At 33.9% G+C, this 27,300-nt stretch overlaps 2 protein-coding genes and 1 long non-coding RNA gene across 9 annotated transcripts; 2 read left to right on the forward strand and 1 right to left on the reverse strand.

The window, feature by feature from the left end:
- Positions 1 to 7,177: 7,177 nt before the first annotated feature.
- Positions 7,178 to 15,079, forward strand: LOC126693381 (pentatricopeptide repeat-containing protein At1g80270, mitochondrial-like). Its single transcript, XM_050389343.1, has 3 exons — positions 7,178 to 7,342; positions 9,047 to 9,641; positions 13,673 to 15,079. The coding sequence occupies exons 1-3, from the start codon at positions 7,308 to 7,310 to the stop codon at positions 14,915 to 14,917; spliced, it is 1,875 nt and encodes a 624-aa protein (XP_050245300.1). The 5' UTR covers positions 7,178 to 7,307; the 3' UTR covers positions 14,918 to 15,079.
- Positions 15,080 to 18,806: 3,727 nt separating this feature from the next.
- Positions 18,807 to 23,915, forward strand: LOC126693383 (uncharacterized). The gene is made up of 8 exons (XM_050389344.1): positions 18,807 to 19,964; positions 20,057 to 20,189; positions 20,647 to 20,862; positions 21,113 to 21,268; positions 21,547 to 21,799; positions 22,597 to 22,997; positions 23,317 to 23,433; positions 23,548 to 23,915. The coding sequence occupies exons 1-8, from the start codon at positions 18,958 to 18,960 to the stop codon at positions 23,881 to 23,883; spliced, it is 2,619 nt and encodes an 872-aa protein (XP_050245301.1). The 5' UTR covers positions 18,807 to 18,957; the 3' UTR covers positions 23,884 to 23,915.
- On the reverse strand, positions 20,397 to 25,431 carry LOC126693384 (uncharacterized). 7 transcript variants are annotated; one of them, XR_007645325.1, is made up of 6 exons: positions 25,267 to 25,428; positions 24,209 to 24,354; positions 23,977 to 24,123; positions 23,300 to 23,673; positions 22,912 to 23,011; positions 20,397 to 20,884 (listed from the first exon to the last, which is right to left on the reverse strand). It is a non-coding gene; the product is annotated as an uncharacterized LOC126693384 (long non-coding RNA). The 7 variants fall into 7 exon arrangements; XR_007645328.1 differs by lacking the exon at positions 20,397 to 20,884 and adding an exon at positions 20,949 to 21,335 and having other exon boundaries at positions 24,209 to 24,368; positions 25,267 to 25,431; XR_007645329.1 differs by lacking the exon at positions 20,397 to 20,884 and adding an exon at positions 20,949 to 21,335 and having other exon boundaries at positions 24,209 to 24,349; positions 25,267 to 25,430.
- Positions 25,432 to 27,300: the final 1,869 nt, after the last annotated feature.

The raw sequence follows: 27,300 nt of genomic DNA on the forward strand, positions 1-27,300 counted from the left end.
CTACCTCCGGGTATCTCTCCCTAATTTCCCATACCATGTCCATAAAATCCAGGTGAGTTTCAGGCAGAAAAGCTTTAATTTTGTTGCACTCCATGCCTCTGCTGCTATTTTGCATCCCTATAGAATGTGACTAATAGTTTCATCCCTTCCACATATGTCACTGTTGGTTTCCACCTCCAATCCTTTTGACTTTAGGTGACACTTTGTTGGCAGAATATTTCTGCATGCCCTCCACATGAAATGCCTTATTTTGTTTGGGCAGTCTAGATTCCAAATGAGCTTCCAAATGGCTTCAGATTTCGACCCATCTGAGCTTTCTCCTCTTTCTTCATGCGGATTTAGCTTTGGCAACAATTTCTAGGCTGCCCTGTAGGCAATTCTAACTGAGAACCGGCCATTGGGAGTCCATGCCCACACTAGGGAGTCATTAGGAAGCCTAGGACTAAGTGGAATTCCAAGGACAATTTTAGCTTCATGGGGGAAGAAGGTCTTTCTTACCAAATTAGCATCCTAACCACGGGTCTCCCTATTGATGAGATCCGATACCATTACAACATTAGTTGAAAAACCTCTCGGACTGACTACTTTGAACGAGTCCGGGTTTAGGATCCATCTATCCTCCCAAATATAAACCCTTTCCCCATTTCCAATGACCCATCTAGACCCCTTCACAATTAAGTCATTGGCTGCCATCATACTCCTCCATACATAGGATGGTCTACAGCCCAATTACACCTCCCTAAATGAGCTCCCCACAAAGTACTTTGCCTTAAAGACTCTATGGACAAGGGTGTTTGGATTTTGTTGGATTCTCCAACCTTGCTTTGCTAAGAGCGCTAGGTTGAAAGTTTTTAAGTCTCTAAAGCCCATGCCCCTTCCATCTTTGGAGTGCAAAGTTTTTCCTAAGAGATCCATGCCATTTTTCCGTTCCTTATCCTTCTGCCCCCACCAAAAATTACTCACCATGGAGTTCAATTCCTTGCACAAAGTTTCCGGGAGTTTGAAACAACTCATGGTGTAGGTAGGCGTGGCTTGGGCCACGGCTTTTATAAGGATCTCTCTCCCCGCATTGGAAAGGAGTTTTCCTTTCCATCCCGTAATTTTCCTTCCCACCATATCTTTAATGTGGTTAAAAGCTTTCCTTTTCCCACTAAAGGTGGCAACCCAAGGTACCTCTCATGGTGTCTTATAATTTGAGCTCCAAACAAACCCTTTACTTGGTCTTGGACTTCCCTACTTGTATTCTTGCTGAAAAAAAAAAAGGAAATTTTCTCCTTATTAAGCCTTTGCCCCGAGTCCCCTTCAAAATACTCAAGCGCCTTCATGACCCGACTCACTTCATCGAAGGAAGCCCTACAAAAAACTATACTATCATCCGTAAATAGAAGATGGGAGATTCTTGGAGCACCCCTACACACCGCAACCCCTTTTATAATAAAATTACATTAGCAGATTCTATGGACAATTCCACTTTGTAAAATCAATTTTATGTGTACATTTTACTTTTCCTTTTGTTATTTACATGAAAAAGTGATAAAGAGATCTTTTTAGCTCAATTGGTTGGTAACTTATAGTGTTTTTAATGAAGATATCTAGATTCTAGAGTTTGAACCATTCCTCTCCATTGTAAATTTGTGATTAACGAAATGTCTTAAAAAAAAAAAAAAAAAAAAAAAAAAAAAAAAAAAAAAAAAAAAAAAAAACTATAAAGGGTAAACCGTGCTTTACTTTATGTATTAGCGAAAGCAAAATTTTATTACTTTTATTATTTACATGAAACTGTGCTCTACTAGATGATTTTTTTTCAAACATAATATGTTTCTAAATAAAAATCCAAATGAAAATGCTTATTTGAAATCCATTTGTTTTGATGATATATATTAGCCTAAAGATTGAGAAAATTTAATTTCTAACTACTTTTGGTACACATTATTTCATCTTTTGCTAAAAATAAAATAAAATGAACTTTCATTAATAAAAATAGAGACTTGAAAAAAATAGGCAAAACTATGATATTGGTCCATCAAGTTTACCATGTATATGCAATCAGTCCCTCAAGTTTGAAGTATGTGCAATTGATTCTTCAAGTTTTCAAAATGAGTAATATAAGTCCTTTTACTGACTGCTATTAATGATGTTACTTATATGGCTAACGGACAATGTCTTGACATTTTATTTTAATGATGTGGCATATTTTAATTAAAAAATTACAAATTAAAATCACAGAAACAGGTCCCAGCATCTTCTTCTTTTTTTTTTCTTTTTTTTTCATAAATTGGGATTTTATTAAATGTAAACAGAAACACACTTTAAAAAGTCTTACAACACCACAAACTTCACATCCCAACCGGACTGATAAAGATACACACACTAACAAGACATATATTAACCCAACAACTACACAGAACTGCAACAAAATACAGAAACAGAGTAAACTAAAATAGCTAAACATTTGCAGACACTTCACGGGATGAAACAAAACCCATGGAATCCTTGTAGAGGCATAGCAGCAAAAAAGCAGGGCATGTATCATATAGCACTTTGTGCATCTTTGCTTCTCTTTTGTTGTTTCTTTCTTTTATTTTCTTTAAATGTTTGATTTGGTTTGTGTTTTATGGGTTAGGGTTAAACTTAAATGGGTTTTGTTTTCTGGGTTTGAGATTCTATTTTTATGAATTTTGTTTTGTTGGTGGGGTTAAATTCAACAAAATGTATCATATAGCACTTTGTGCATCTTTGCTTCTCTTTTGTTGTTTCTTTCTTTTATTTTCTTTAAATGTTTGATTTGGTTTGTGTTTTATGGGTTAGGGTTAAACTTAAATGGGTTTTGTTTTCTGGGTTTGAGATTCTATTTTTATGAATTTTGTTTTGTTGGTGGGGTTAAATTCAACCGGGTTTTATTTTATTTGAAACAAGAAGACCACCAAAACAGCAAAACAATAAACACCAAAAAAAAAAAAATGAAGAAGACCTTAGACCACCAGTTTGTGGGTTCATGCAAGAGAGATAGGAAATAAAAAGAAAAAGAAGAAAGAAGAAGACAATTAGTGGGTTTCGTGCAAGAGCCCCCCCACCCCCCCACAAAAAAAAAAAAAAAAAAAAAAAAGTCATTTAAAAGAGAAGAAGAAGTTGTTTGTGTTCACATCAGCGGGTCGCACGAATTTCAATATATTTACAATTGGTAGGAAAAAAAAGAGTTTTTTTTTTTTTAATTTGATATTGTTGTAAAAAAAGTTTTTCACGTGCACTTTTAATATGTGATTTTTTAATTAAAATATGTCATATCATTAAAATAAAATGTCAAGTTATTGTTTGTTAGCCACATTAAGAGTGTCAAATAGGTGGGTTTGGGGTGGGCATAATTAGGTTGGGTATATAAAACTCATTTACCCATTAAAATCCATTTAACTAACTGCTTCTAACCTAATTCAACTTAATTATTATGGTCAACTTAATTATTATGGGTAAACCCCAACTCATCCAATTACCTAATTATCAAAATTACCAAAATGCGATTAAAGTGAAAACCCCAACGCTTTCTTGAATTCCTTTTCCACTAAATTTTTAGAAAACACAACAATATTATAAAAATAAAAATAATTATAAATTCTGTTTTATCTCAGCTTTCTCAGCAACCAAACAGGAAAGTAAGAGGCCAAAAGTTCAAAGATAACGTGGAGCCAGTGCCGGCTCAAGGCCTAGGCAACTTAGGCCTAGGCCTAAGGCCCACAACAAATAAAAAATTTCTCTAATAAAAAAAGGCCCCATCTTCCTTAGTAAAAGACCCAAAATTTTATAAAAATATAACATTTTTTAAATAATTGGTACTTTTTTTTTAAGAGTAATGTTAAAGATACCACAAATTTTACTATAGATTTAATTGACATATCACCAATCACATAAAAAAGTAATTCAAAGACAAATAAATTAAGTTGTTGAAATTCATCAATTACAATCATAATCACATTTATTGTGAACATTTTGTAGTATTTTTAGTATTTTTCTTTTTCATTTCTAACAAGGCTTTTAAAATAGGAGACCAATAAAAATTTAACTCAATTGAAACCCTAAGATGTTTCAAATAAAATACTACAAATGTGATAAATCATCAATGATGACTAATCTCCTACTAAACCACACACCAAATAATATCTATCTATCTCTTTCTCTTAAAAAGAATATATAAAATTAAAATTTAGATTACAACTGTACTTAACTATGCATAATCATATATCCAAGTTAAAGTAAGTTCCTTTTGATTCAACTATAATATTCAATATTCTATATGAAATTAACCTTAGTTTAAGTAGTATTATTCATCAATTTCTGTATTTACATCAAATTAGTCTTAATTTAATTAGTATTATATAATTTTATTTAATTAATATTTACATATAAAAAGGCCTCATATAAAATTTTTGCCTTAGGCCCCAAATTTTGTTGGGCCGGCCTTGCGTGGAGCACAAGTTGCACAATGCAACCAAACAACAACTCTAAACGCCAATAGTTCAGAAAATCTGAATCAACCTGATCATTGTGCATATTAAAATCAAATGCAAAACAAACAAATCACATAGAATGCAAACCGATTAAGCAATATTGAACTAAAACAAGCACAAAAACAGAAAACCAAAATAGAGAAACAAGATGACTCTGAGATTCATTTGATGGTGACGAGCCATAGCAGAAATGAGCCTCATCCTACACGCTCAAATCTCCTTCGATGAAACCTCGCTGCTGAGCGACGAAGAGTAGGACACGGAAACAAAGCATTCGTGGTATTCGTCGTCCTGGAGTTGGAGTGACAAATCCTTGTTGGAATCCTTGAGCACCAAGCTCTCTCTGCAACTTTTTCTTTTCCTTCCATCCTTAAGCGACACGTCCTCACGATCAAACCTACACAGAGAAAAATTCAAAAACAGAGAAAGTAGCGGCAATGAGTTCATCGGGATGAGCATGAGTACTCCAATGGATTCCATGAGTTCTAGATGAGAGCTAGAGAGAGAAAGAGAGAGAGCAAGTGAGAGAGAGAGAAGTCTTTGGAGGCCGAGAAAATGAAGGAAAATGAAACTGAAACGTTTGTGGTTTTTTTTTTTTTTTTTTTTTTTTTTTTTAATTGAAGGGCTGGGTTGAATTTGGGTATATTGTTTTTGGGTTAAATGGGTTTCAATGAGTTTTTAGTTAAAATCCAATAATCATGGGGTCTAATTGGGTTGATGTCCATTTAGACCCAACTGATAATTGGGTGGGTTTGGGTTCAATTAGAGTGGATGAGTTTGGGTGGACAAATGAGATTGAGCTTATTTTATCACCCCTAGCCACATAAGTAAAAAGACTTATATTGCTCATTTTACAAACTTGAGGGACCAATTGTGCACGCTTCAAACTTAAAAGACCAATTACGTACACATGATAAACTTGAGAGATCAGTATTGTAGTTTCGTAAAAAAAATAACAAAAACATTTTTAGTGGGCCCGTTTAGTTAAAATCACAAGCAAGGTGCATTAAACATACCATAATTCAATTGACTTATTTGTATTCTTTTCTTCAATCTTAAAGACATCTAAATTTAGTTTTCAAAAAAAAAAAGACATCTAAATTTACTAATAATTTTCCCTTACTTTCTTCTATAGCATTTGCAAAAGTTCAATTTATTATTATTATTATTTAAATTCTTCTGCTTTTTAGCCATTGGGTATTGTGAATTAATTTGTGATTAAAAGACAGTGAGGCGGCGTGACGAAAAGACAATGAGGTGGCTGAATGAGAAGAAGATTGATAGACTAAAAATGTGAGTAAGCAAGATTCATTAATCATACAAAAATGCAATTGACTTATTCATATTCTTTCTTGCAATCTTAAAGACATCTAAATTTGTCAATAATTTTCCCTCCTTTTCTTCTGTTGCAGATTGCAGTTTCTTTATGCAATAGGGCTTTAAAAATTGGATCTAAGGAGAGCTTTCTCCTGTTTGTAAAAAATTGTAGCAGAAAGACTCCTTTTCCTAATTAATGCACCACTCTTCATTTATAGAGGAGGGAGCCTTGAGTAACCTACGGACCTTGAAAACTCATATCCAGATGATAATTGAAATGTTAGAGCTCCAAAAAAATTCTCAAAAATTAACTACAAAAATATTTAAAATAAATTCTACTCTATTCAAACTCGGTCAAAGTAAGAGATTGAATGCAAAGGATTTACCAGATTTTGATCTTTAGAATTACTAATTTAAATATTTAGTTGTAGATTAAAATCAAAAATTTTATTTTATAATTAAAAATTCCATAATTATCTTGTAGAATTACCAAGGGCATGCAAGAACATAACATAAGTCTTTACTTTTATTGTTTCATCCAATGACCAATAAAATTAAAACATTTTAATTCCACGCACTGTGGCTAATTTGAAGGCCGGATTTCCTCCATTCAAAAATTAAGTTTTTTTCACAAAATTGGTCAAGATCTCCTAATTCCTAATTCTTACTATGACACATTATCTTCCCTTGACACAAAATGAGACCAAATATGATAAAGCAACCCTTAAGTTAATTTTAGAATTGTTAATTTAAAATGACAATATATTTTACCTTCAGATGACTAAAATGATTATTTTACCCATAACACCACTTGAGAAAATTAAAATTTTCACTTTGTAAAGTGAGGTGTTTACAATATACACATTTCAACAGTTGTTAAAAGAGTTGAAAACTTTTTGTATCACTAGATTTATTTTTAAAAATAATAACTAGAATATATACTTTTAACTCTTAAAATTTGAGGTTGTTTAAATTTGGTTTCTTAAGTTTGATATTTTTCACTTTCTTTCACCAAATTTGATTCCACTTTTTCAAAGTAGTCCTATTCGTGTTCATAACTAATTTGTTCACTAAGAAAGGGAAGGTAAAAAAAAAAAAGCACCATGATGTTGGTACATATATAATTATTCACCAATTCAATCACAAAGATTAATAAAATTACCATTTGAAAAAAAAAATTAAGTCTTAGTAGACCAAAATAAAAAATCTCAAACTTAAAGAATTAAAATGAAAAAATCTCAAATCTTAAGGCTAATAATTTAGTTTAAAAAAAAAATCCAGGCGTGGGGAAGTAAATGCCATTTCAACAAAAACTTGGGGTACTTCTAAAAAGAAACTATCGAATAAAATCCTAGTCCAAAGGCGAAATTACCAAATGCCACTGAGGGTTTTTAGGGTTTAAAGAGTGTGCCTTCTCTTTTATCACACTCACTCTCTCTGATTCCGACTATCAGGGTTTTTGATTTTCTCACAAATACGTCTCATTTCACCATGTGGGCTCTTCGTCGGGCTTCTATTCCTCTCAGGTAAACCCTTTTCTCTGTGTTTTGTTTTGTGTGTTATGGGATTTACTATCTGTTTGGTTACTGAGAAAATGAGGGAACTGCAGGGAAAATTGAATGTCGAAATGGGTTTTGGTTTTTGATGTTTTTGTGACGAAAAGTTTGCATTTTTTTTTTGGGGTTTGTTAGTATCTGATCCCTCAGTTTGATTACTGGGAAAGCTGAGGGAAATGAAAGGGAAATTGGATGTTAGGAATTAATGGGCTTCTTAGGCTGGCTGGTTATTTTATCACAGTGCAAATGTGTACTTATTTGGGTCTTAGTATCTCATCCCACTTGTTTGGTTGCTGAGAAAGAGCAGGAAAAAGATGGATAGTGGTTTTTTTTTTTTTTTTTCATGCTTTCTGTTTTTTCTCAATTAAAAAAAAAAAAGATTTAGTGTAAAGCATACTTACTCCGGTTTTTTATTGGCTAATCCCCTATGGTTTGGTTGTTTGTGAGAGTGTAAAAGAATGGAAGATAGTGGAATTTTGGGTTTAATGGTTCATTCGGTTTCTCTATTTTCTAATTTTCCCCATTTTCATTGTGATTTGATTTCTAAAGTTTCAAAAGTCTTTTTTATAATAAATTATTGTGTCCTTTTTTTTTTTACAAAGCGCTAACCAAATTCTTGTCATGGTTTTTTTTTTTTTTTCTTTTCTTTTTAAAAAGATATAGGGTAAGTTCTGCCATCAACTTTGATGCCACATCATTGATATTCGTTTTATGCTTAATCAAATGCGTTTTGCCTAAATTGTGGTTATCAAAACATGTTTTTCCCTTTGAAAAAACCAACCTGGCTTTAATTTTTAGGGAGTTTCTGCAACCTCTGCCTGCTTGAGTTTCTCTTTTGTGGTATCTTATACTTGATTCAAACTGGCCAATGATCTCTAGCTAAAATGGTATTTCCTCTCTCCATAAAGAATGAAATGGAGAGGTAAGGTTGTGCTGCTTGTGCATTCATGATCCACTGAGTGCGTGTGTAACTTTCCACTTAAAAAAAAAAAAATTGTTTGTACCTTTATAAGTTTTGTAGTGCACATGATTCAAGGATTAACTTTCTTCTATTCAATCAATATGTGGTAAAAGTGAAGATATCTTTTCAAAATTCTATAACTTGGATGTTTCTCATTTCATGGTTTCATTTTATTGTGATAATGAGCCCGTACTTTTGTCGAACATGTCAATTACCATTTTTCTGCACTAAAATAATTTAGTATCTTCATGTGAATTTTAGATACCTTCCCTTCTCTTATTTCTTCGACATTTATGGTTCTAAACTTGGAGGATTATTATTGGGACCCAGCTTTTAGTGACTTCTGACATTGAAAAGTGGTATAGAAGGGATCGCTATCATATTAATGTATGACGAGCAATAGCTGTAAAATTACCATTCTTTCTGTAATACTCAGTTACTGTTGCTTCCACCCTTTACGTTTTCTTTTGCTGTAAAGAATATCTTATTTAATCCAAGCCCTAACTGTTTGCTGGATTCTTATAAAATTTTCCAGAACTCTCTTCTATATATCATGACACCTCTCTGTTAGTTATTAATTTATCTAATGTTTTCTCCTGGAAAATCCTGTGAAATGACAGCCTTCAAAGTTGAGTAGAATCTTATATTATTCATATTTACCTTGTTGTGGTTGCCTAATATGATAGTTTATTTATGTTTTCTTTTGTTTTCAGGAGCCGAGGATTCAGTATAAGAACTTCTCGCGCATGCTGTGCTAAATTAGAAATACCAAGTTCCTGCATAGAGGATGACAAGGCTGGTGTCCTTGAGTCTCCTCAAGAGGCATACGATAGATTGCTGTATTTGAAGAGGTTTTACCATACAGAGCATGCTTCTTCAAAATTCTCTGTGGGTAGATGTAGTTTTTCTTCACAAGCTGGTGCAAAAAGCAGTGGTGAAGAAGATGATTTGGAAGATGGTTTTTCTGAACTTGAGACAACTTCTGGTGTTCAGGAAAATCAAGACAGTAATGTAGCAGATGAAAGTGATGACGAATTAATTTCTGGACCAGAACTCTCTGATGTGGATGTTGAAGAGCCTTCTCAAAATGAGCTAGAGTTATCAGACATTGAGACTGACCCTATTGAGAAAAAATCATCTAGAAGGGCTCAATCAGAACTGTTCAAAGCCATCATGGCTGCTCCAGGTTTGTCTATACATACCGCTCTTGATAAGTGGCTTGAAGAAGGACATGATTTGAGCCGGGCAGAAATCTCATTGGCCATGATTAACCTTCGTAAACGTCGGATGTATGGGCGGGCATTGCAGGTAAGTTAATATGATCTTTTTCTTTACTTAAAAAACTTTTATTAGAAATAGCTTGCAGGGAAAAAAATTTCACCTTGTCCTCATATTGCATATTTTTGGGCTTCAATAGTCAATTTACCTATTCCTTGGTGGCTATTTGTATAAATTTGGTACCTAGCTAGTGGTTGTTTGTGCATGTGTATGATGTGCATATCATAAATATCTCTGTGTTCATTTAGCTGAAATCATCCAATAGGCAGTTATACCAAAGTTGAACTTGAATATCCCATATTGTTGACAACTGAGTATATGGACTGGTCAAATGGAAATCTTCACTGGAATCCAAGCTTTAATAGGATGGTGCAAGATTGGGAACTGAAATCTTTGGTTTGTTTTCTATATAACTTATACTCTGCCAATGTTCATTGAGAGGGTGGGGAGCAAATGATTTGAACCTTCTAGAAGTCATGATATTCATTTAAATCTTATTATAAGGCTTTCAGATTGGAGGGAGGGATTTTTTTTTTTTTTTTTTTTTTTTTTTTTTTTTTTTTTAAATTTTATTACCCTTCTTCCCTTGGAGGAGTATTTAGAAGGATGAAGTACCACTTAGACTGGCATTTCTTATTTGGACAGCTTCGTTACAGAAGATTTTAACAATGTATCATCTGCGGGAGCATCAAAACAGTAGTGGTTTAGTATTGCATGCGTGAATGAATCAGGGATCAAGAGATCATCTACTCCTAATGTGAAATAGCTAGAGAAATGTGTTCAATGGATGTTTGGCCTGTTTGGGGATTCATACATTATGATAAATGGTGGTTGATTTATTGGCATGTTTGAAGGGGCATTTGGAAGACATCATAGTGGCAAAATTTGGAAGATACTTCCCTTGAGTATCATGTGGTGTATTTGCATTTGCACTTTTTTATTTATTTTGATAGATACTGTGGATTTCAGCATATTGCATCTGCTCCATGATGATTTCTCTTTATCATTTGGCCAAGACAACAATTAGTTTTTGGTATAGACATGATTTGAACCCCAAATTTCTTATTCAACAACAAGAGACTTTATCGGTTGAGCTAATTGGCCCACAATTGGTGCTTGTTTGAAATGCAAGTGGGTTTATGGTGTGTTTGACGCAGGACAGCCAAAACAAAACTGAAACAACAATAAAATAAAGAGATATGACCTAGAAGTCAGCACCTAGGCCTTACTTGGAGTTAGCACCAAGTAGGAAAACCACTAGGAGTCAGCACCTAGGGTAGACCTGGAGTCAGTACCAAACCAAAGAAAGGTCAAACGGCCATTTTCTTCATTCATCAAAATATCAACTATCTCCTCAAGGAGTACAATAGGTTGCTTATAAAGGATTGTTAAACCCTAGTTTTAATAGGCTAGGAAACCCTAATTGCCTTATTACAAAAATAACCTTGCTTTCCAAATTAAAATACTAATAGCCCAATAAACTACTAGGACCTAAAACATAAAAATACAATTGACTTGCAAACATAAATAATATTAAATAATAATTTTCTTGCATCTCCCGCATCATTCTCCTTTGGTTGGAGAAAACTCGACCTCGAGTTTTAAAGCATTGAAGGATTAGGATGCTGACAAATAACACTTGCTTCAAGTCTGAAATCACCTTAAGGAGCACAGGGAAAAGAAAAACCCCGTATTCCACCTCATCAAACTCATTTGGAATAATAAAATCAATGTGTGGAATCAATATAATCTCTTCTTGAACCTTATGAACCATAGGAAGCATTGTGGTTTTAACCTCTTCGACTTCACCAAGATGTAGACCTTCAAGGACTGTGGAGGGTTGATCATGGGTAAGTTTCATAACCATCAAAATAAAGTACTTCTAATATTACCATGATTCTCTAACTAAGACTATTCTCTCAAATATTTGCTGGGACTGGGCTGGTTGACAGGCTTGGATTTCGTGGGCTGGGTCCCGTACTTTTTTTTTTTGGCTAAAGAAAGTGGATAACGCAGAGGGGGCTGTACTGGGTTACCTTTGGGCCGGCAGTGAGCAAGTGAAGGTCATGGCGGCGCAAGGCAGGATGGAAGGTGCTCATGGTGGGTCGCTGCAACTGGGGCTTGCGAGTGTGTATAGTGGTAGTCATGGTGGCAAGCAGGAACTGATGGAGGAGGATCGCCGTCGTGAGGAAGGGCAAAATTTGACGATCCAGGTCGGCGGCAACAGGACCACTTCTCTGTCTTCGTGGTTGCAAAGGGTTTGGTGATTTGAGCGTGGAAGTAGGATCTGGCAGTGGGGTTGGGGTCTTGGAGTTGCTGGGTTGTTTATGTTAATGGGTTTCAATTTGAGTTCTTTATTTTAGATGGGCCAGGTCAAGTTGTTCTTAGTGGGAAAACACTGTGGGGTTGCAAATTAAAAATGATCGGGAAGAGTTTGAACAGAAAATAAGGTGCTGGGTTTTTTAAAATTAAATAAAAGGCTAGTTATTGGGATTGCGTTGGCAGAGGGGGTTTTCTGATGTTGGTTCGGCAGAGATGTCGTGAAGGGATTTTGAAGGTGGTGTGGTGGCTGGATTTCTGGTGGTGGAAAATATTCGGTGACAGCTTTTTTTTTTTTTTGACTGCAACGATGCTTCGAACAGATCAGTGTTTGCTCTGATACCAAATATGACGCAGGACAACCAGAACAAAACTGAAACAATAATAAAATAAAAAGATATGATCTAGGAGTCAGCACCTAGGCCTTGCTTGGAGTCAACACCAAGCAGGGAAACCACTAGGAGTCGGTACCTAGGGTAGACCTGGAGTCAGCACCAGACCAAAAAAAGACCAAACAGCCATTTTTTTCATTCATCAAAATACCAACCATCTCCTCAAGGAGTACAATGAGTTGCTTATAAAGGATTGCTAAACCCTAATTCTAATTGGCTAGGAAATCCTAATTGCCTTATTACAAAAATAACCTTGCTTTCTAAATTAAAATACTAATAGCCCAATAAACTACTAGGACCTAAAACATAAAAATAAAATTGACTTGCAAACATAAATAATATTAAATAATAATTTTCTTGCATCTCCTGCATCTATGTTCCTAGCACAAATCTTGTAGACTATGATGGTGTTAAAGTTGTGTGCTAATGTGCTGTTCATTTGGGCCACATGGTTCAATACATGTATGGTAGAACAGGCCACCTGTTAAGTAAAAAGGTATGGATTGCGTTTGAAGGTTGATATTTTTTTTCCAAGGAAGCTGGCTTTTATGAACAATAGGTTCATTTAAAGGATTTGGGTGGGGTTTCTTCATATAGTTCTATCATGATATCTGAATCTGTTGAGTTTGGTTGTATTTCTCTCTGAGTACACCCCTGGTGTACTTGGTAGGTGCTATTTTAAATAAAAAATTTAAAAAAAAAAAAAAAAACTTTCATTACTTATAAAAAAAATTATATCCAACTCTGTTAGGTTGGTTGATTTTTATATATTTTATTTGTTATGCTGTTGCATGCAGCTTTTTCCTGTATATTGATTTTAGAAATCTTCTTTCATGCCCAATTAATCCAATGACTGTAAGTGTGAGCAGATTTACTTCTAGAAAAAATTATTTAAAGGATATTGGGGGGATGGAGATCCTTAGGGTGGAACCTTGTGAAATGTGAGTGCCTTCTGGTTTTTGCTCAAAATTGACCTCTGTTATTACTATTGTTTCAAGTGGGTGGTAACAGATTCTGTTCAATTAAACAGAGATACATAGTTACTACATTGCACTTTGCTTCTCTGTGTGCTTGTGAGGAATTGAACCTGGGATATTTCTCACCAACAAGGGTGGAGATGCCACTAAAACAAAGGCCCTTGGCACTTTGATTGTTGATAAGGAAAATCATCCACCAATACTAGTGGTTGATGCCACCATCTTTGGATTGTTGAGTACTTGAGTTATTGTTTAGAGTCCATTTTTATGCATGTGCAAAAGGAAGATTTGGTTTTGAAGTTATATATTTGAGTTCTAAAATTTATTAAATAAAGCAGTTTTCATCTCTTCTTATGCTACATCGGTTTTGCAGCTCTCAGAGTGGCTGGAGGCAAAAAAGCAGCTTGACTTTGTTGAGAGAGATTATGCTTCTCGCCTTGATTTGATTTCTAAGGTACGGGGTCTCCAGAGGGCAGAGAGCTACATTGAGAAGATTCCAAAATCTTTTAGAGGGGAAGTAATCTACCGAACCTTGCTGGCAAACTGTGTTGCTGACAACAACGTTAAGAAAGCAGAGGTTGTGTTCAACAAAATGAAGGACCTTGAATTTCCAATGACATCATTTTCTTGCAACCAGTTGCTCCTACTTTACAAGAGACTTGACAAGAAGAAAATAGCTGATGTATTATTATTAATGGAGAAAGAAAGTGTCAAGCCCACTCTGTTCACATATAAGATCTTAATAGACACCAAAGGCCAATCGAATGACATAGCTGGTATGGACCAAATTGTTGAAACAATGAAGGCTGAAGGCATTGAACCAGACATCAATACACTAGCCGTCTTAGCTAGGCATTATGCCTCAGGTGGGCTTACAGAAAAAGCTGAAGCAATTTTGAAGGAGATGGAAGGGGATAACTTAAAAGATCGTTTTACTTGCCGACTGTTGCTTCCTCTTTATGCACAGCTGGGAAAGGCTGATGATGTGAGGAGAGTTTGGAAGATCTGTGAGTCGAATCCCTGGCTTGAGGACTGCATGGCTGCTATTGAAGCTTGGGGAAAATTGAAGAAGATTGAAGAAGCAGAGGCAGTTTTTGATACAATGTCAAAAATGGGGAAGAAGCTTTCTTCTAGGCATTATTCTGTGCTTCTGAATGTGTATGCAAGCCAAAAGATGCTGACCAAGGGCAAGGATCTTATTAAGCGTATGGGGGAGAGTGGGTGCAGGATTGGCCCAATGACTTGGGATGCACTTGTAAAGCTCTATGTGGAAGCAGGGGAGGTGGAAAAGGCTGATTCCATCTTGCACAAGGCAACTCAGCAGAACCAGATGAGGCCAATGTTCAATTCTTTCATGGCTATAATGGAACAGTATGCAAAGAGGGGTGATATTCATAATTCAGAAAAAATGTTTCATAGGATGAGACAGTCTGGATATGTGGCTAGACTCCGGCAGTTCCAGACTCTAACCCAGGCCTATATAAATGCAAAGGCGCCAGCTTATGGGATTAGGGAGAGGATGAAGGCAGATAATATATTCCCAAACAAAACTTTGGCATCCCAGTTAGCTCAGGTCGATGCATTTAGGAGGACAGCCATGTCAGATTTACTTGATTGAGGAACTTCACTTGTTTGTTTTAGAAATTATTGACTTTTTCAGTTTCAACTTTCATTATGGATTTATTATGGTTTTGCCTCATATACTGCTATTCATGTTAGGAGCTCAAGGGATCTATGTAATATAACCGTGTCCAATCAATGTAGTTTTCTTTAGTTGCTCCTTTGTTGGGTTAGAGCCCTTATAGCAAATAGTAACCCCTTGAGGGATGCTGAGACACTATTTCACCATTACACCCCCTAGTTCATGGATGATACTATGATAGAAAGTTTGCAATCCTGGGAACATGGTTGAAAATCCTGTCAAATGCTCCCCATACTAAATTAAGATGTTCTATTGATTCCCAAATTTTAGTTTTGAGATCTGAATGCTGTTATCTTAATTGAACTTGTTATCCTCTTAACTGCTGCTCCTTGCTTTATTTTTTTATTTTTTTATTTTTATTTTTGAGAAACCTTCTCCTTGCTTCATGATACTGAAGAGTTTGTCCTTTTATGGCCAATTTAGATGGAGAGAGAGAAAAATGAGAGTAGAGTAGAGTAGAGTAGAATTAGCCGAAAATTAACTTACAATAAGTACATCATTTGTGGAAAAGACAAAAGACAAAATAACAGAAGCAAATGGTTACATTTGGTCCCCTAAATGTTTTAATTTTTTTTTTTTTTTTGGAAATTACATATTTTATTCATAAAATAAAAATTTAGTGTACGTTAGGATAAAATCCTCCAACAAAATAGATTAACATTTGAAACACCCTGATACGGTTACTTTTTTTTTTTTTTGGCTGAGAACCATGTTACAGTTACTAGATTTACATGTAAAGCAATTTGAATAGAACATGTAAGAGATGTCTATCATTTTAGCCAAAAAAAAAAAAAGAGATGTCTATCATATCCAATAAGGTCTCATGACTCTCATCCTTATCCTCGCAAAAAGGGTTTCAAAAAATAGGGGAAGTTTGGACAAAAATAACATTGTCAAACTGTAGCAATTAAAAAAGTTTATGATCCAACCATAAGGAGCTATATTGTTTGTTCATTTAATTTAAATTTGTTAATTTGAAAGAAACGTAATTGTTTCACTAGTTCAAACTTCTTAGAGAGTCAGTTATAACAATTAAATATTTATTAACTAAATTATGATAGGATCAAATCAAAGAGTGTAAAATGTAATTTATCTTCTTCTTCTTCTTCTTTTCTTTTTTTCTTTTTTTAATTTGATAGTTACAACATAGGATGAGGGATTGAAATCTTGGATATCGTTATTAGAAACACTAAAAAGTATTAACAACAACTAGTTGAATTATAAGATTCTTGACAAACTTAAACCACTTAAGAGCATTCACATCAATGTAGCTATTTTAATATTTAAATGATTAAGATTTAATAACTATGATACATTAAATTATTTATATGTTTTTTTAGATAGATTATTATTTATCATTAAAGCTACTGTTTGACATTAAAAAGGGGGAAAATTTTCATTATAAACCCTATAATTTAATGATGATAACAAATCAAATCCTCATCATTTCAAAAAATAACAAATTAAATCACGATGTTAAAAAAAAAGTAACAAATTAAAGCATCAACCTATATTATAGTTCAAACATAATTGATTAGTGTTTAATTTGTTACTTTTTGTAACCTTGTGATTTAATTTATTATTTTTGAAAATTGAAACTATAAATTTTAAATTTTTCTATGAGTTTAATTTCTTACTTTAATTATAATATTTAATTTAGTACACCCAAAATCACAAGTTGAAAATGTAAATTTTCAATAAAAAATTATTTATGGAAGAATAATGTATGCATTTGGCAGATCCCACCAATGGATAATCAATCCAAGATTCGTCTGAATGAGCAAAAGACGTGCACTTTTTGCACTTCTGCCCAAAATTTCGAACGTGCATGATTGCACAATGAACTTTGCCTAAAACAAGGCTACGTGCATTCATAAAGACAGAACCTTGGAGCAAATACATTGACCAAGTTCAAAAGACAAACTAGGACAAGCATTCTATTTATTATTTATTTTTACTCAAAAAAAAAAAAAAGATTTAATAAGCAAACACATGTATGAACAAAATGAATGATGCCGGTTATAACGGCTAGATGAACTGAAAAAATGAACCAAGAAACACATGCAGGTCAGATACATCATTAGGAAAAGTAGTATTACAAAATGGAGTGAGTGTTCAGTTCAAACTGTCCATTATACAATTTTGGGTAAGTTACAAAATTGAATCATAACACTTGCTGTCAAGAAAGTGATAGTACGCCATTAATTAGCGTAGCAGCCCCATTTTGAAGCAACATTTTGCCTGGATTTAAGGACCATATTAGAGAAAAAATTAGTTTTGAATCAAATTTGTAGGATAATATTGTCTTTATAGTAAAAATTTTGAAATTTGTAAAAAAAAATGGCGAGGTAGGATTCATTTTCTTACAAGAACCTAAAGATTAAAATGTTGGCCCATGTTGCCATTTCATTTAAAAATGTACTTTACTAGCTCAAAAAAAATAAATAAATAAATAACTTCACAAAATAAAGAATTATATCTCATTATTTTCAATGAATTATATATAAAGTTTAAAACTTTGGGATAAATGAATTTAAATACTAAATATTTCCATTAAAAATATGAAAAATGTCAACCAATTAAACTACAAATGTCAACTTTTTTATTAATAAAAATTACATCTTTACCGTGAAATGGTATGTTTATATTTTGAACACAACTTTAGAATACCCAAATACTAATAAATAATAAAGAAGGACAGAGGGAGAAACAGATATAATATTTTAAAGAAAAGAAAATAAAATAAAATAAAAAGGAAGAAGAGGTGTGATAATAAAAGTGATGCAATGGATGAAACCTAGTAAGTTTTTGAAATAGCAATCGTCAAAATTAGCATGACCAAAAGTCAGCCAAAAAACTCATTAATCTTATTGAATATTTTCATAAAATAATCAATATAGTCAACAACCTGAACGGTCCAACTAAAATTTTGTTTCTTTCCCAATCCTGTCCTCTATTTGAGTATTGACCTCTTATAGAAATCCAAAAAACGCCAGCCAATTGGGACCTTTCTAGCCCTCACCGGTCTAACAAGCCACTCTAGTAACGTTCTATTTTAGCTGAACAAATTTTGCTCAATTTGACTTGGTCATCATTTTAATTTGGATAAATTCATGACCTATATAGGAAATTCTATGCGTTAGATGAAACAGTTTTTTATTTACAATTTTAGTTTAGGCACCAAAAGTAGATAAACTGAAGTTAATTTTCAATGCCCAACTTTCTAAAATTATGTTTACTACACCACCATGGCACCAAAGAAAGCAAAGAACCCCTCAATTTTTTTTTTTTTTTGTTAAAAAGTTCAAAAGGAAAATAGCAATCCAAAAATTCCAATTCTGCTGCATTATCATATCAAATTTGTTGCATGGTATCTTTTAATTGAAAGCCTCAGCAGAAAATTGAGAGCTAAAAAGGTTGGTTAGTTATAGAGTATTGAGCTCAATAACCTTAAAAAAGAATTAATCCCCGGAACTACAATCAATTAAAATATCAGCTAGGATTTTTGACTTCAAATCCAATTGGTAAATTTTGAAAGAAAGAGAAAAGAGAACAAGGGAAATTATTATAAAAGTATATAGACCTATTAAAAGAGGGAGCAAAGAAAAATATATCAATAAATGGGGCTGAAATGCAAAAAGAACAATTCTAAGTTCTAACATCAATAAATCATGAGGTCAGCTTAGCCAGTTTGGCAAATTCATTTACTGCCATGCCACAAAAATCAAATACTATTTAAAACAATCCCTATCATCCAAAAACACTAATTAGGTTACTACAAACGTCAACAAAAAAGTGTGTAAAAAAAAAAGCAAAAGACTTTTCTCCATCTTGAACTTTGACAGGCTGCAAGAAAAGTTCATAGGAATCTTGAAAATATTTTACATTGTATTAAAGTTTCGGATTTGGAATCTATAAATAGGATTGGATGGACCATCTCTCTCTTTAATCCCAACATGTCAAACCTCAAAATCACCAAAAAGCACCACAAACATCTTAATAACCCTTTCCCATCAACTCAAACTTCCCACCCTTTCATTGAAGGAACTCTGTTTTTCAATTCCCAAACAGTGCCTTCACACAAAAAATTCTCAATTGGGAAGGATTTCCAGCTTCTTTGGTGCTCAAACAATGGTGGGTATCTCTCCATTTCACATCAATCAAATCCATCTAAACTCATATGGTCTACCATTCCAGGCCAAGCCTTTGTGTCTGCTGCATTGGCTGAAACAGAGGTGGAGGAAAGCAGAGGATCCTTTGTTGTGAAAGATGGAGATGTTCATTTGGTTTGTAATCACCAAACCATTGAGGAAATAAGGGTAATCAATCAGTTTGATCATTCATTAGAGGCAATAAATCAAGATTCTCAATATGGGTTTGAGCAGAAAAATGATTTGGATAGTTCCCAATTCCCTATGTTGCTAATATCTGGTTGGATTTTCAGCATGGAAAAAAGGAAAAAGCAGTTTCATAAAGCTGGCATTTCTGCAGATATACAATTTGAGACAAAGGAGACTTCTACTTCTGCAAGGTATTGGCTCCTGTTTGATCAGAAAAACAGTAATCAGATTGGTTTCCAAGTGATGCTTGGGGAACCAGGCCTTAAGCAAAGCCACAAAACCTCCCCAACACCTACAGGAAGATACCTGGGCTTTAGGCGGAGGCTGGGGCAGTTAAGGAAAAGGAAGCTTGGTTTCTGTCGGTACCTTTCAAGGCCAAGAGGGTATGTGACAGTTTCCTCAGCAGAGGAAGAAATACAAGAGATGAAAGTTTCAGAATCCACGAAATTCAACAGGGTCTGCTTGACCTATTCAAGTGAAGCTAAAGAGAGATTTTATGGTTTTGGGGAGCAATTCTCACACATGGATTTCAAAGGCAAAAGGGTGCCTATTTTTGTTCAGGAGCAAGGCATAGGAAGAGGAGATCAACCTATAACTTTTGCAGCTAACTTGGTTAGCTACAGGTAAATGAAAAAAATAGCTCTTACACCACCTAATGCTCTTTAATGACTAGTATTGTAAATTTGAAGTTGAATCATTGTTTTCCTCATTGCAGAGCTGGGGGTGATTGGAGTACAACGTATGCTCCTTCTCCATTCTATATGACATCAAAGATGCGATCTCTTTATCTCGAAGGTTATGATTATTCAGTATTCGATTTAACCAGAAATGATAGAGTTCAGATTCAGGTACTTTCTGATAACTATTGGATCTTACATCCATAATGACAACTTATAAGTATATAATTGTTTCAGATAAGTAATTCAGATACTAATAAGGAGAATGTTGTAAAAGATTTTGAAAGGGAATCTTGCTCGCTAAAGCAACTAGATTATTAGCAGAAATTGAACTTTGGATTGGAAGAAGCAATGCATGTTGTTAAAGAAGATGAATACTTTTCATGATGTTATAGAAGAACTATTTGGATTAGTAATTGGTAATGAATTTCATATTCTTAAATAATACCCAAAAAAAAAAAAAAGGATAAGCTCACATGGTGTCAATAGTAATTAACTAGGGGGACTTTTGCAAAAACATAAATAAGAATTTAAAAGGGAAAAGCCCATAATTCCATTTTATAAATAATGGGCTCATTCGAGATCTTAAACATGCAGTTTCCCATTTTCTGTATGCTGGGGCTTGCAGATACATGGGACCTCAGTTCAAGGACGGATATTGCACGGGAATTCACCTTCTGAGCTCGTTGAACATTTTACAGAAACCATTGGGAGGCCTCCCGTGCTTCCTGAGTGGATAATATCTGGTGCTGTGGTTGGAATGCAAGGTGGCACAGAAACCGTACGCGATACTTGGGATAAGCTAAGGACTTATAATGTTCCCGTTTCAGCATTTTGGTTGCAGGTAATGCATGACATGCTTAAACCTGTCAAAAATGTGAAGTTTTTTAATTTGTTTCAACAATTATTCTACAAATCTTGACACCCATGTCAATAATGAGCCATTTCAGAACTTTTGAAACTTCTGAAGTATGACTTTTCTCCATCCATAGACAATTTTCATTATTTTCAAAAAGATTTGAAATTACAATATGCGGTTCTAGTTACATGCATCTATGTGCATTCATTTATATTGTATAGTGATTGTTGAACAGGATTGGGTGGGCCAAAGGGAGACATTGATTGGATCACAATTGTGGTGGAATTGGGAAGTGGATACAAAAAGGTACTGCGGATGGAAACAATTAGTTCAAGATCTAAAAGCTCAGCATATCAAAGTGATGACATACTGCAATCCTTGTCTAGCTCCAGTAAACATCTTGTCCCTGACTTATGCTCTCCACTATAAATTCTAGTATAATTCCTGCAACTACTAACCTGCCATTAATAACAGTGCACTGCATCATTGTAAGAACTAAGAAGGCTAATGCCATTAAAAAAGCCAATATGATTTTTTTATATATCATTAATCATATTTTTATCTTATAAGTGATACAATGGCAATACCCCATGTACAAAATGTTGTGTTGCAATTTGTGATAGTTTGAGAGTTTATCACTTTAAAATTAGTTTTCACTTGCTTTGACAGACTCATGAGAAGCCAAACAGAAGGAGAAACCTCTTTGAGGAGGCAATAAAGTTAGACATCTTAGTGAAAGACAAGCATGGACAACCATACATGGTTCCTAATACAGCTTTTGATGTTGGAATGATGGATTTGACACACCCAAATACTGCTAGTTGGTTCAAACAGATTTTACAAGAAATGGTGGATGATGGAGTCAGAGGATGGATGGCTGATTTTGGTGAAGGCCTGCCTGTGGATGCCACTCTCTATTCAGGTTTTAAATCTTAACCTATATTTGAAAGTCAACGTGAGGGAGTAACCTTCCTAACTCGTGGGTCTCTTGTGATGCCAAAGTGAGATAACAAATTAATGAAGTAGAATCCTCTTTCCAGGTTCAATGTAAACCCCATTTTCATGACTTTTTTTTTCATCTCTCTTTTAGGTGGGGGTGTCTAGGTTTTGTTAATGTGTTTCTCAATTCCAGAGGTAGTTTTTAGAAATACTCCAAAATAAACATTCTTCCACAACTGATTTTTCCGCAAGTAATGTCGTAGGAATTAGTATAACATATTTTCCAACACTTAACAATATGTCATGTTCTGTCATAGTTTAAATAAGGATTAACTGTTAAGCATCACCATAATTATTCATCTCTTCTTCACGTCTCCCAAACCTATGCCTTTTTGTACACCTACTTGACAAAGTAATATTCTACCTCTAGTGATGTAACAATCATCATATTATTGTGTGAGATTTTCAAGGCAAGCCAACTCAGTAGGCTTTTCCACAGTCTTTTTTATTTATATTTTTAACCGTCATATTTCATAAGCTGCCAGCCTTCTGGGCCCCAAAAGAACAAAAATTTAAAGAACAAAAGAATAAGAAACTATAAAGAATGAAATATATGAATAAGAAAAGACACAAGTGTCCCAAGCCAAAGAAGGAACCTATATAGGTCTATTGGTACCCATGGTTTAAGTGATAATAGCCACATAATCTTTGTATTATTCCTCACTTGATTATTCTTTATGAATTCAGATATACTACTAATCAGGATACTTGCCATTTTAGGTGAAGATCCTATATCTGCACATAATAGATACCCTGAACTATGGGCCCAAATAAACAGAGAGTTTGTGGAAGAATGGAAAAGTAAATGTGTGGGCAAGGGGAAAGAAGACCCAGAAGAAGCCTTAGTTTTCTTCATGAGAGCTGGTTTCAGAAATAGTCCCAAATGGGGGATGCTATTTTGGGAAGGAGACCAAATGGTAAGTTGGCAGGCTAATGATGGGATAAAGAGTGCGGTCACTGGCCTCCTTAGCAGTGGACTTTCAGGGTATGCTTTTAACCACAGTGATATTGGAGGCTACTGTGCAGTAAACTTACCTTTTATAAACTATACAAGAAGTGAAGAGTTGCTTTTGCGTTGGATGGAGCTAAATGCTTTCACCACTGTCTTCCGGACCCATGAAGTAAGTTAAAAAACCTACCATGTGAAAAAATAACATGCATTATTATTGTTATTATCAACATCATTAGAATCTCTTTCCAGCATAAAAAAGATCATAAAGAAAAAGAAAAAGGGGAAAAAAGGACAAAAATAATGTTGGTTGTCAATGATGAAAATTTAGACAGGCATTTACATCTAAAGGAGGACTAAATTCACTCAACCTCAAAAAATAATCCTTTCAAATTTTCATTTGCTGACCAACACGTTATGATTCCTTCACCTGAAGACCATAAGATGTATAATCTCATTAGAAACTGAATTTACCTGTCTTTTCCATGCAGGGGAACAAGCCATCCAGCAATAGCCAATTCTACTCAAACCACCAAACTTTATCACAATTTGCTCGCCTTGCTAAAGTGTACAAAGCATGGAAGTTTTACAGAATTCAACTTGTAAAGGTATTCCTAGAACTCTGGATACTAATTTATTATCAAATTTGGTGAAGTAAGCGATGGTTCCCCCACCTCCCAACTTTCTCCCCCTTCTCTCATTGTAAATTTATTTGAAAACAGGAAGCTGCTCAAAAAGGCCTCCCAGTTTGCCGCCACCTATTTCTCCACTACCCAGAAGACGAACATGTTCATCACTTAACTTACCAACAGTTCTTGGTTGGCACTGAGATCCTAGTGGTTCCTGTCCTAGACAAAGGAAAGAAGAATGTTAAGGCCTATTTTCCAGTGGGAGAAAGTTCCAATTGGCAACATATCTGGACAGGGAAGCTATTTACTGAACAAGGTTGTGAAGCTTGGGTAGATGCTCCAATTGGTTATCCAGCTGTATTTGTAAAGGCTGGTTCCATTATTGGAGAAACCTTTGTAAAAAACCTTAGAGATTTAGAGATTCTTTAAGATATCAGTCCTCAAAGAGGACAGTTTAATGATTTTTCAATTTTTTAATCAATTAATTATTTCATCAATTACAGCAAATAAAAAGAATATTACCATATAAGAGGAAGGTTTGCAACCAAACTTTTCAAATATAATTCCCAAGAAGCAAAACAGTCGTGTGTCTGGTAGACTGATTCCTGGATCCAAGTAAGATAAATCTTGTTGGCATGATCTCCTTTTGCCAAGTGCGAGACTGTATTCCTAAAGTGATCACATTTTGGACAAAAGTTATCCAAAGTATTTAAGGTCAGAAGTCTCAATTAAGGTCAGAGTCTCAAAACCATACCTTTTGGCACTACCCAATTCAAAATCTCAGCCTGAGCTACTTTTAGGTCTTTATGGATGTGCATTCCTTCATAGTCCTTTCTTACATCTTAAATAATGCAACATCAAATTTCATATCTGTTCCATTTCATACTTGGCGTATCTTTCCTGAGCTCATGGTTCTTGAATAGTGAGTATGCGTAAATTACTTTAAAAATGATAATGAGCAACAAAAATTTTCAGTTCTAGAATTCAATACTCAACATCAAGCATTACATTCTTTTGATACAAAATGAAAGCCGCTCTTTTGTAAACCTTTCAATCTACAGACCCAATTGTGAGCTTGAAATCATAACACCCTTCTCCTGGGTTTAGATTTAGTGGACAAATTCATGTCATTCAGTAGAAACAATAGGAGATTGGGCTAAAGATACCCCTCTTCTACTACCCAACCACTGGTAGCACTAGTTTAATTTTCAACGATTTCCAACTCTATAATGATCCAAAACTCTTTTCTAAAAAAAAGGAGGAAGAAGTGATTTCCAAGATTTCATTTTCTACAGAATCAAACTGGTCTTTCAGTACTCATCAAAATAAGCAATATAAATCAAAGAGGATGGCCATAAACCCAAATATCAAACAGTATCATTCCTATTTTCAAACACTTCATCAAACAACCTTTTTGCATCAACAAGTCAACTTTGCTTAATCCCAACTCAGACACATTGCTAACAAAGTCTACACTAGAAAAACACAAAGAAACTAACGCAATATTTTCAACCATATAATTCAACATAGTTGAAACTTATTTCAGCAAAATCATAGAGTAATATTCTAAACAAACAGTTGGATGATCTAGACCAGAAAAAAACAATAAAGCAAAGCAAAATTAAATAAAATAAAAAAGAAAAGACAGAACTTTATATCTGGGCATCCAAAATTTAGACCCAAGAATTTATATACACATACAGAATCAATGCATTTAACAATTTACACTAGGAAGCTTCAGATACCCACTAGAGAAAAAAAAATGGAAACAAAGAAAAAGGTAGTTCTGAGGGGTTTAGTATATAAGCTTACATGTTGAAGTTTGCCTGGTGATCACTCTGGAGTTTAACTCATAAAAGAAGCTTTTGCTTGTGCATATATTTGACGTTATGATGGCATTAGTTACCTAGTATTGTTTTCAGGTCTTTAAGGTTCATATGTATATTTTTCTAATACCCAAAAATAGAAACAAAGCGTTACATAGTTTAGGAATGTTCTTTCTCTCTCCTAGATGATTCGGATATTTTAGTGGGATATCCTATTTGTCATGCTAACTAATCCTACCACTGTAACACATAACTTTTTTTTCTTTTTTCTTTTTTTGAGAAGAATATCACATAACTTTATGTAACAGTAATATTAATGTTTCTCTAGTAAAGGTTGGTAATGGTTTCTGTCCTCGAATAAAGAAGGTTGGGATTGAACCCTATTAGTACCCATAAAAAATAAATCAAATGTGTTTTTTATTATTATCTAATAATTGTGGAAGAGGAGAATTGAACCCTTTGAAAATAGGAGGTGTCAACCAAAGACTTTTAGCAAAACCAAAGGGTGTTCTAACGCAACTATGAGCAACAATTATCATGAACATAGTGTTTGTGTGTGGACTTTGAATATGACTATTAACGCAACAACGAATTGATCGTGTGTAATGTGAGTTCTATTAGTGTTTTGTGGTTGTGAATTTATTATTAGACACATTTGTTTGTAAATTGTAATATATGTAGTACAAAATCATAATTATAGTTTTTTGGATGTTGTACATTAAGTTATCTAATTAAATTTAATATCATAGTTATATTAACTAATGCAACAAAACTAGTGCTATCGTTTTCAATGACAATTAAATTTAACTATGTGATTTATTAGTCAATACAACCTTATAGTTAAATTAAATTAGAAAATCTAAGGTAAAAACTTTTTTTTAGGAAGGTACAACACTCGAATAAATCTATATAAGTTTTATCATTTTTTTAACTATTATACAACACCCAAGGAGCAAATAAGATATGAGCCAAATCCTAATTGCCCATTATATAAGTATAAATGTAACAACTTATGCCGTCTGGAACTATGGATTTTGCTCCATATATCCCTTTTGAGAAATTTTAATAATTACAAATTTTATCATAAAAATTATTGTAAATTTATCATTCATGTGGTTATATGCTATATGTACTCATTGATTGTGCATTGCACGCACTAAATTCATATATTACGGATAATATCACTCTATGCTATTTCATTATTGGTCCGACCCAATAAGAGATTCTTACCTCATATTTTTCAGACTTAACTTGCGGCAGAGCACAATAAAAAAAATATATATCTATATATATATATATATATATATATAATTTTGCCCAAAAACGACCAACATTAATTTGTGTATAATTATGTAAATTTATAAGTTTGCTACAGTAACTTTTTAAATTTACACTAATATTATTCATTTTATATTTAGTTTTTTTTTTCTATACATATCCTAAGAATGGAGGAAGAAATTAGATAGTGGTTTTTATGGGCCAAAAAGAGAAACAGTTACAAAATTTTAAAAAAAAAATTGATATTTTAATAAAATGTAGTGTAAAATAGATAATTTGATTTGTGATGTTTTAGAAAATGAGTATGTAAAATTTAAAAATAAGTTTTTATGCTAAAATAGACAGTTTTGATCTGAATGCTCAACAGCCTTAACCTCCTATTGAAGTTATTAGGTCACGTGAGGCATTGCCAATGAAACAACAGTAATTGCTGAGGTTTGACGCAAAATGTCAGTGTAGTAATGACTGCTATCGAACATATTATCAAACATTATCATCTTGCAACTTTCTGTTCCAAAAATTCCTACTACACGGCCACCCCTGAGGTCATTTTGTTACAAATCAATTAGAAGGAAATCAAAGAGAAACGGATAATACGCATTAGTGTACATTACATTTTGGCAATAGGGCTGTCAATTTTAATTTTTCTATTTAGTCCCTCAAGATTCTATTCAAACGTTAGGATTGACATTGGCAAAATTGAAATTTTAGAAATCAAATCAACAATAGCCCCTGGCAAGCT

The sequence above is a fragment of the Quercus robur genome, chromosome 7 (assembly GCF_932294415.1).
Source record: "Quercus robur chromosome 7, dhQueRobu3.1, whole genome shotgun sequence".
Lineage (NCBI taxonomy): Eukaryota > Viridiplantae > Streptophyta > Magnoliopsida > Fagales > Fagaceae > Quercus > Quercus robur.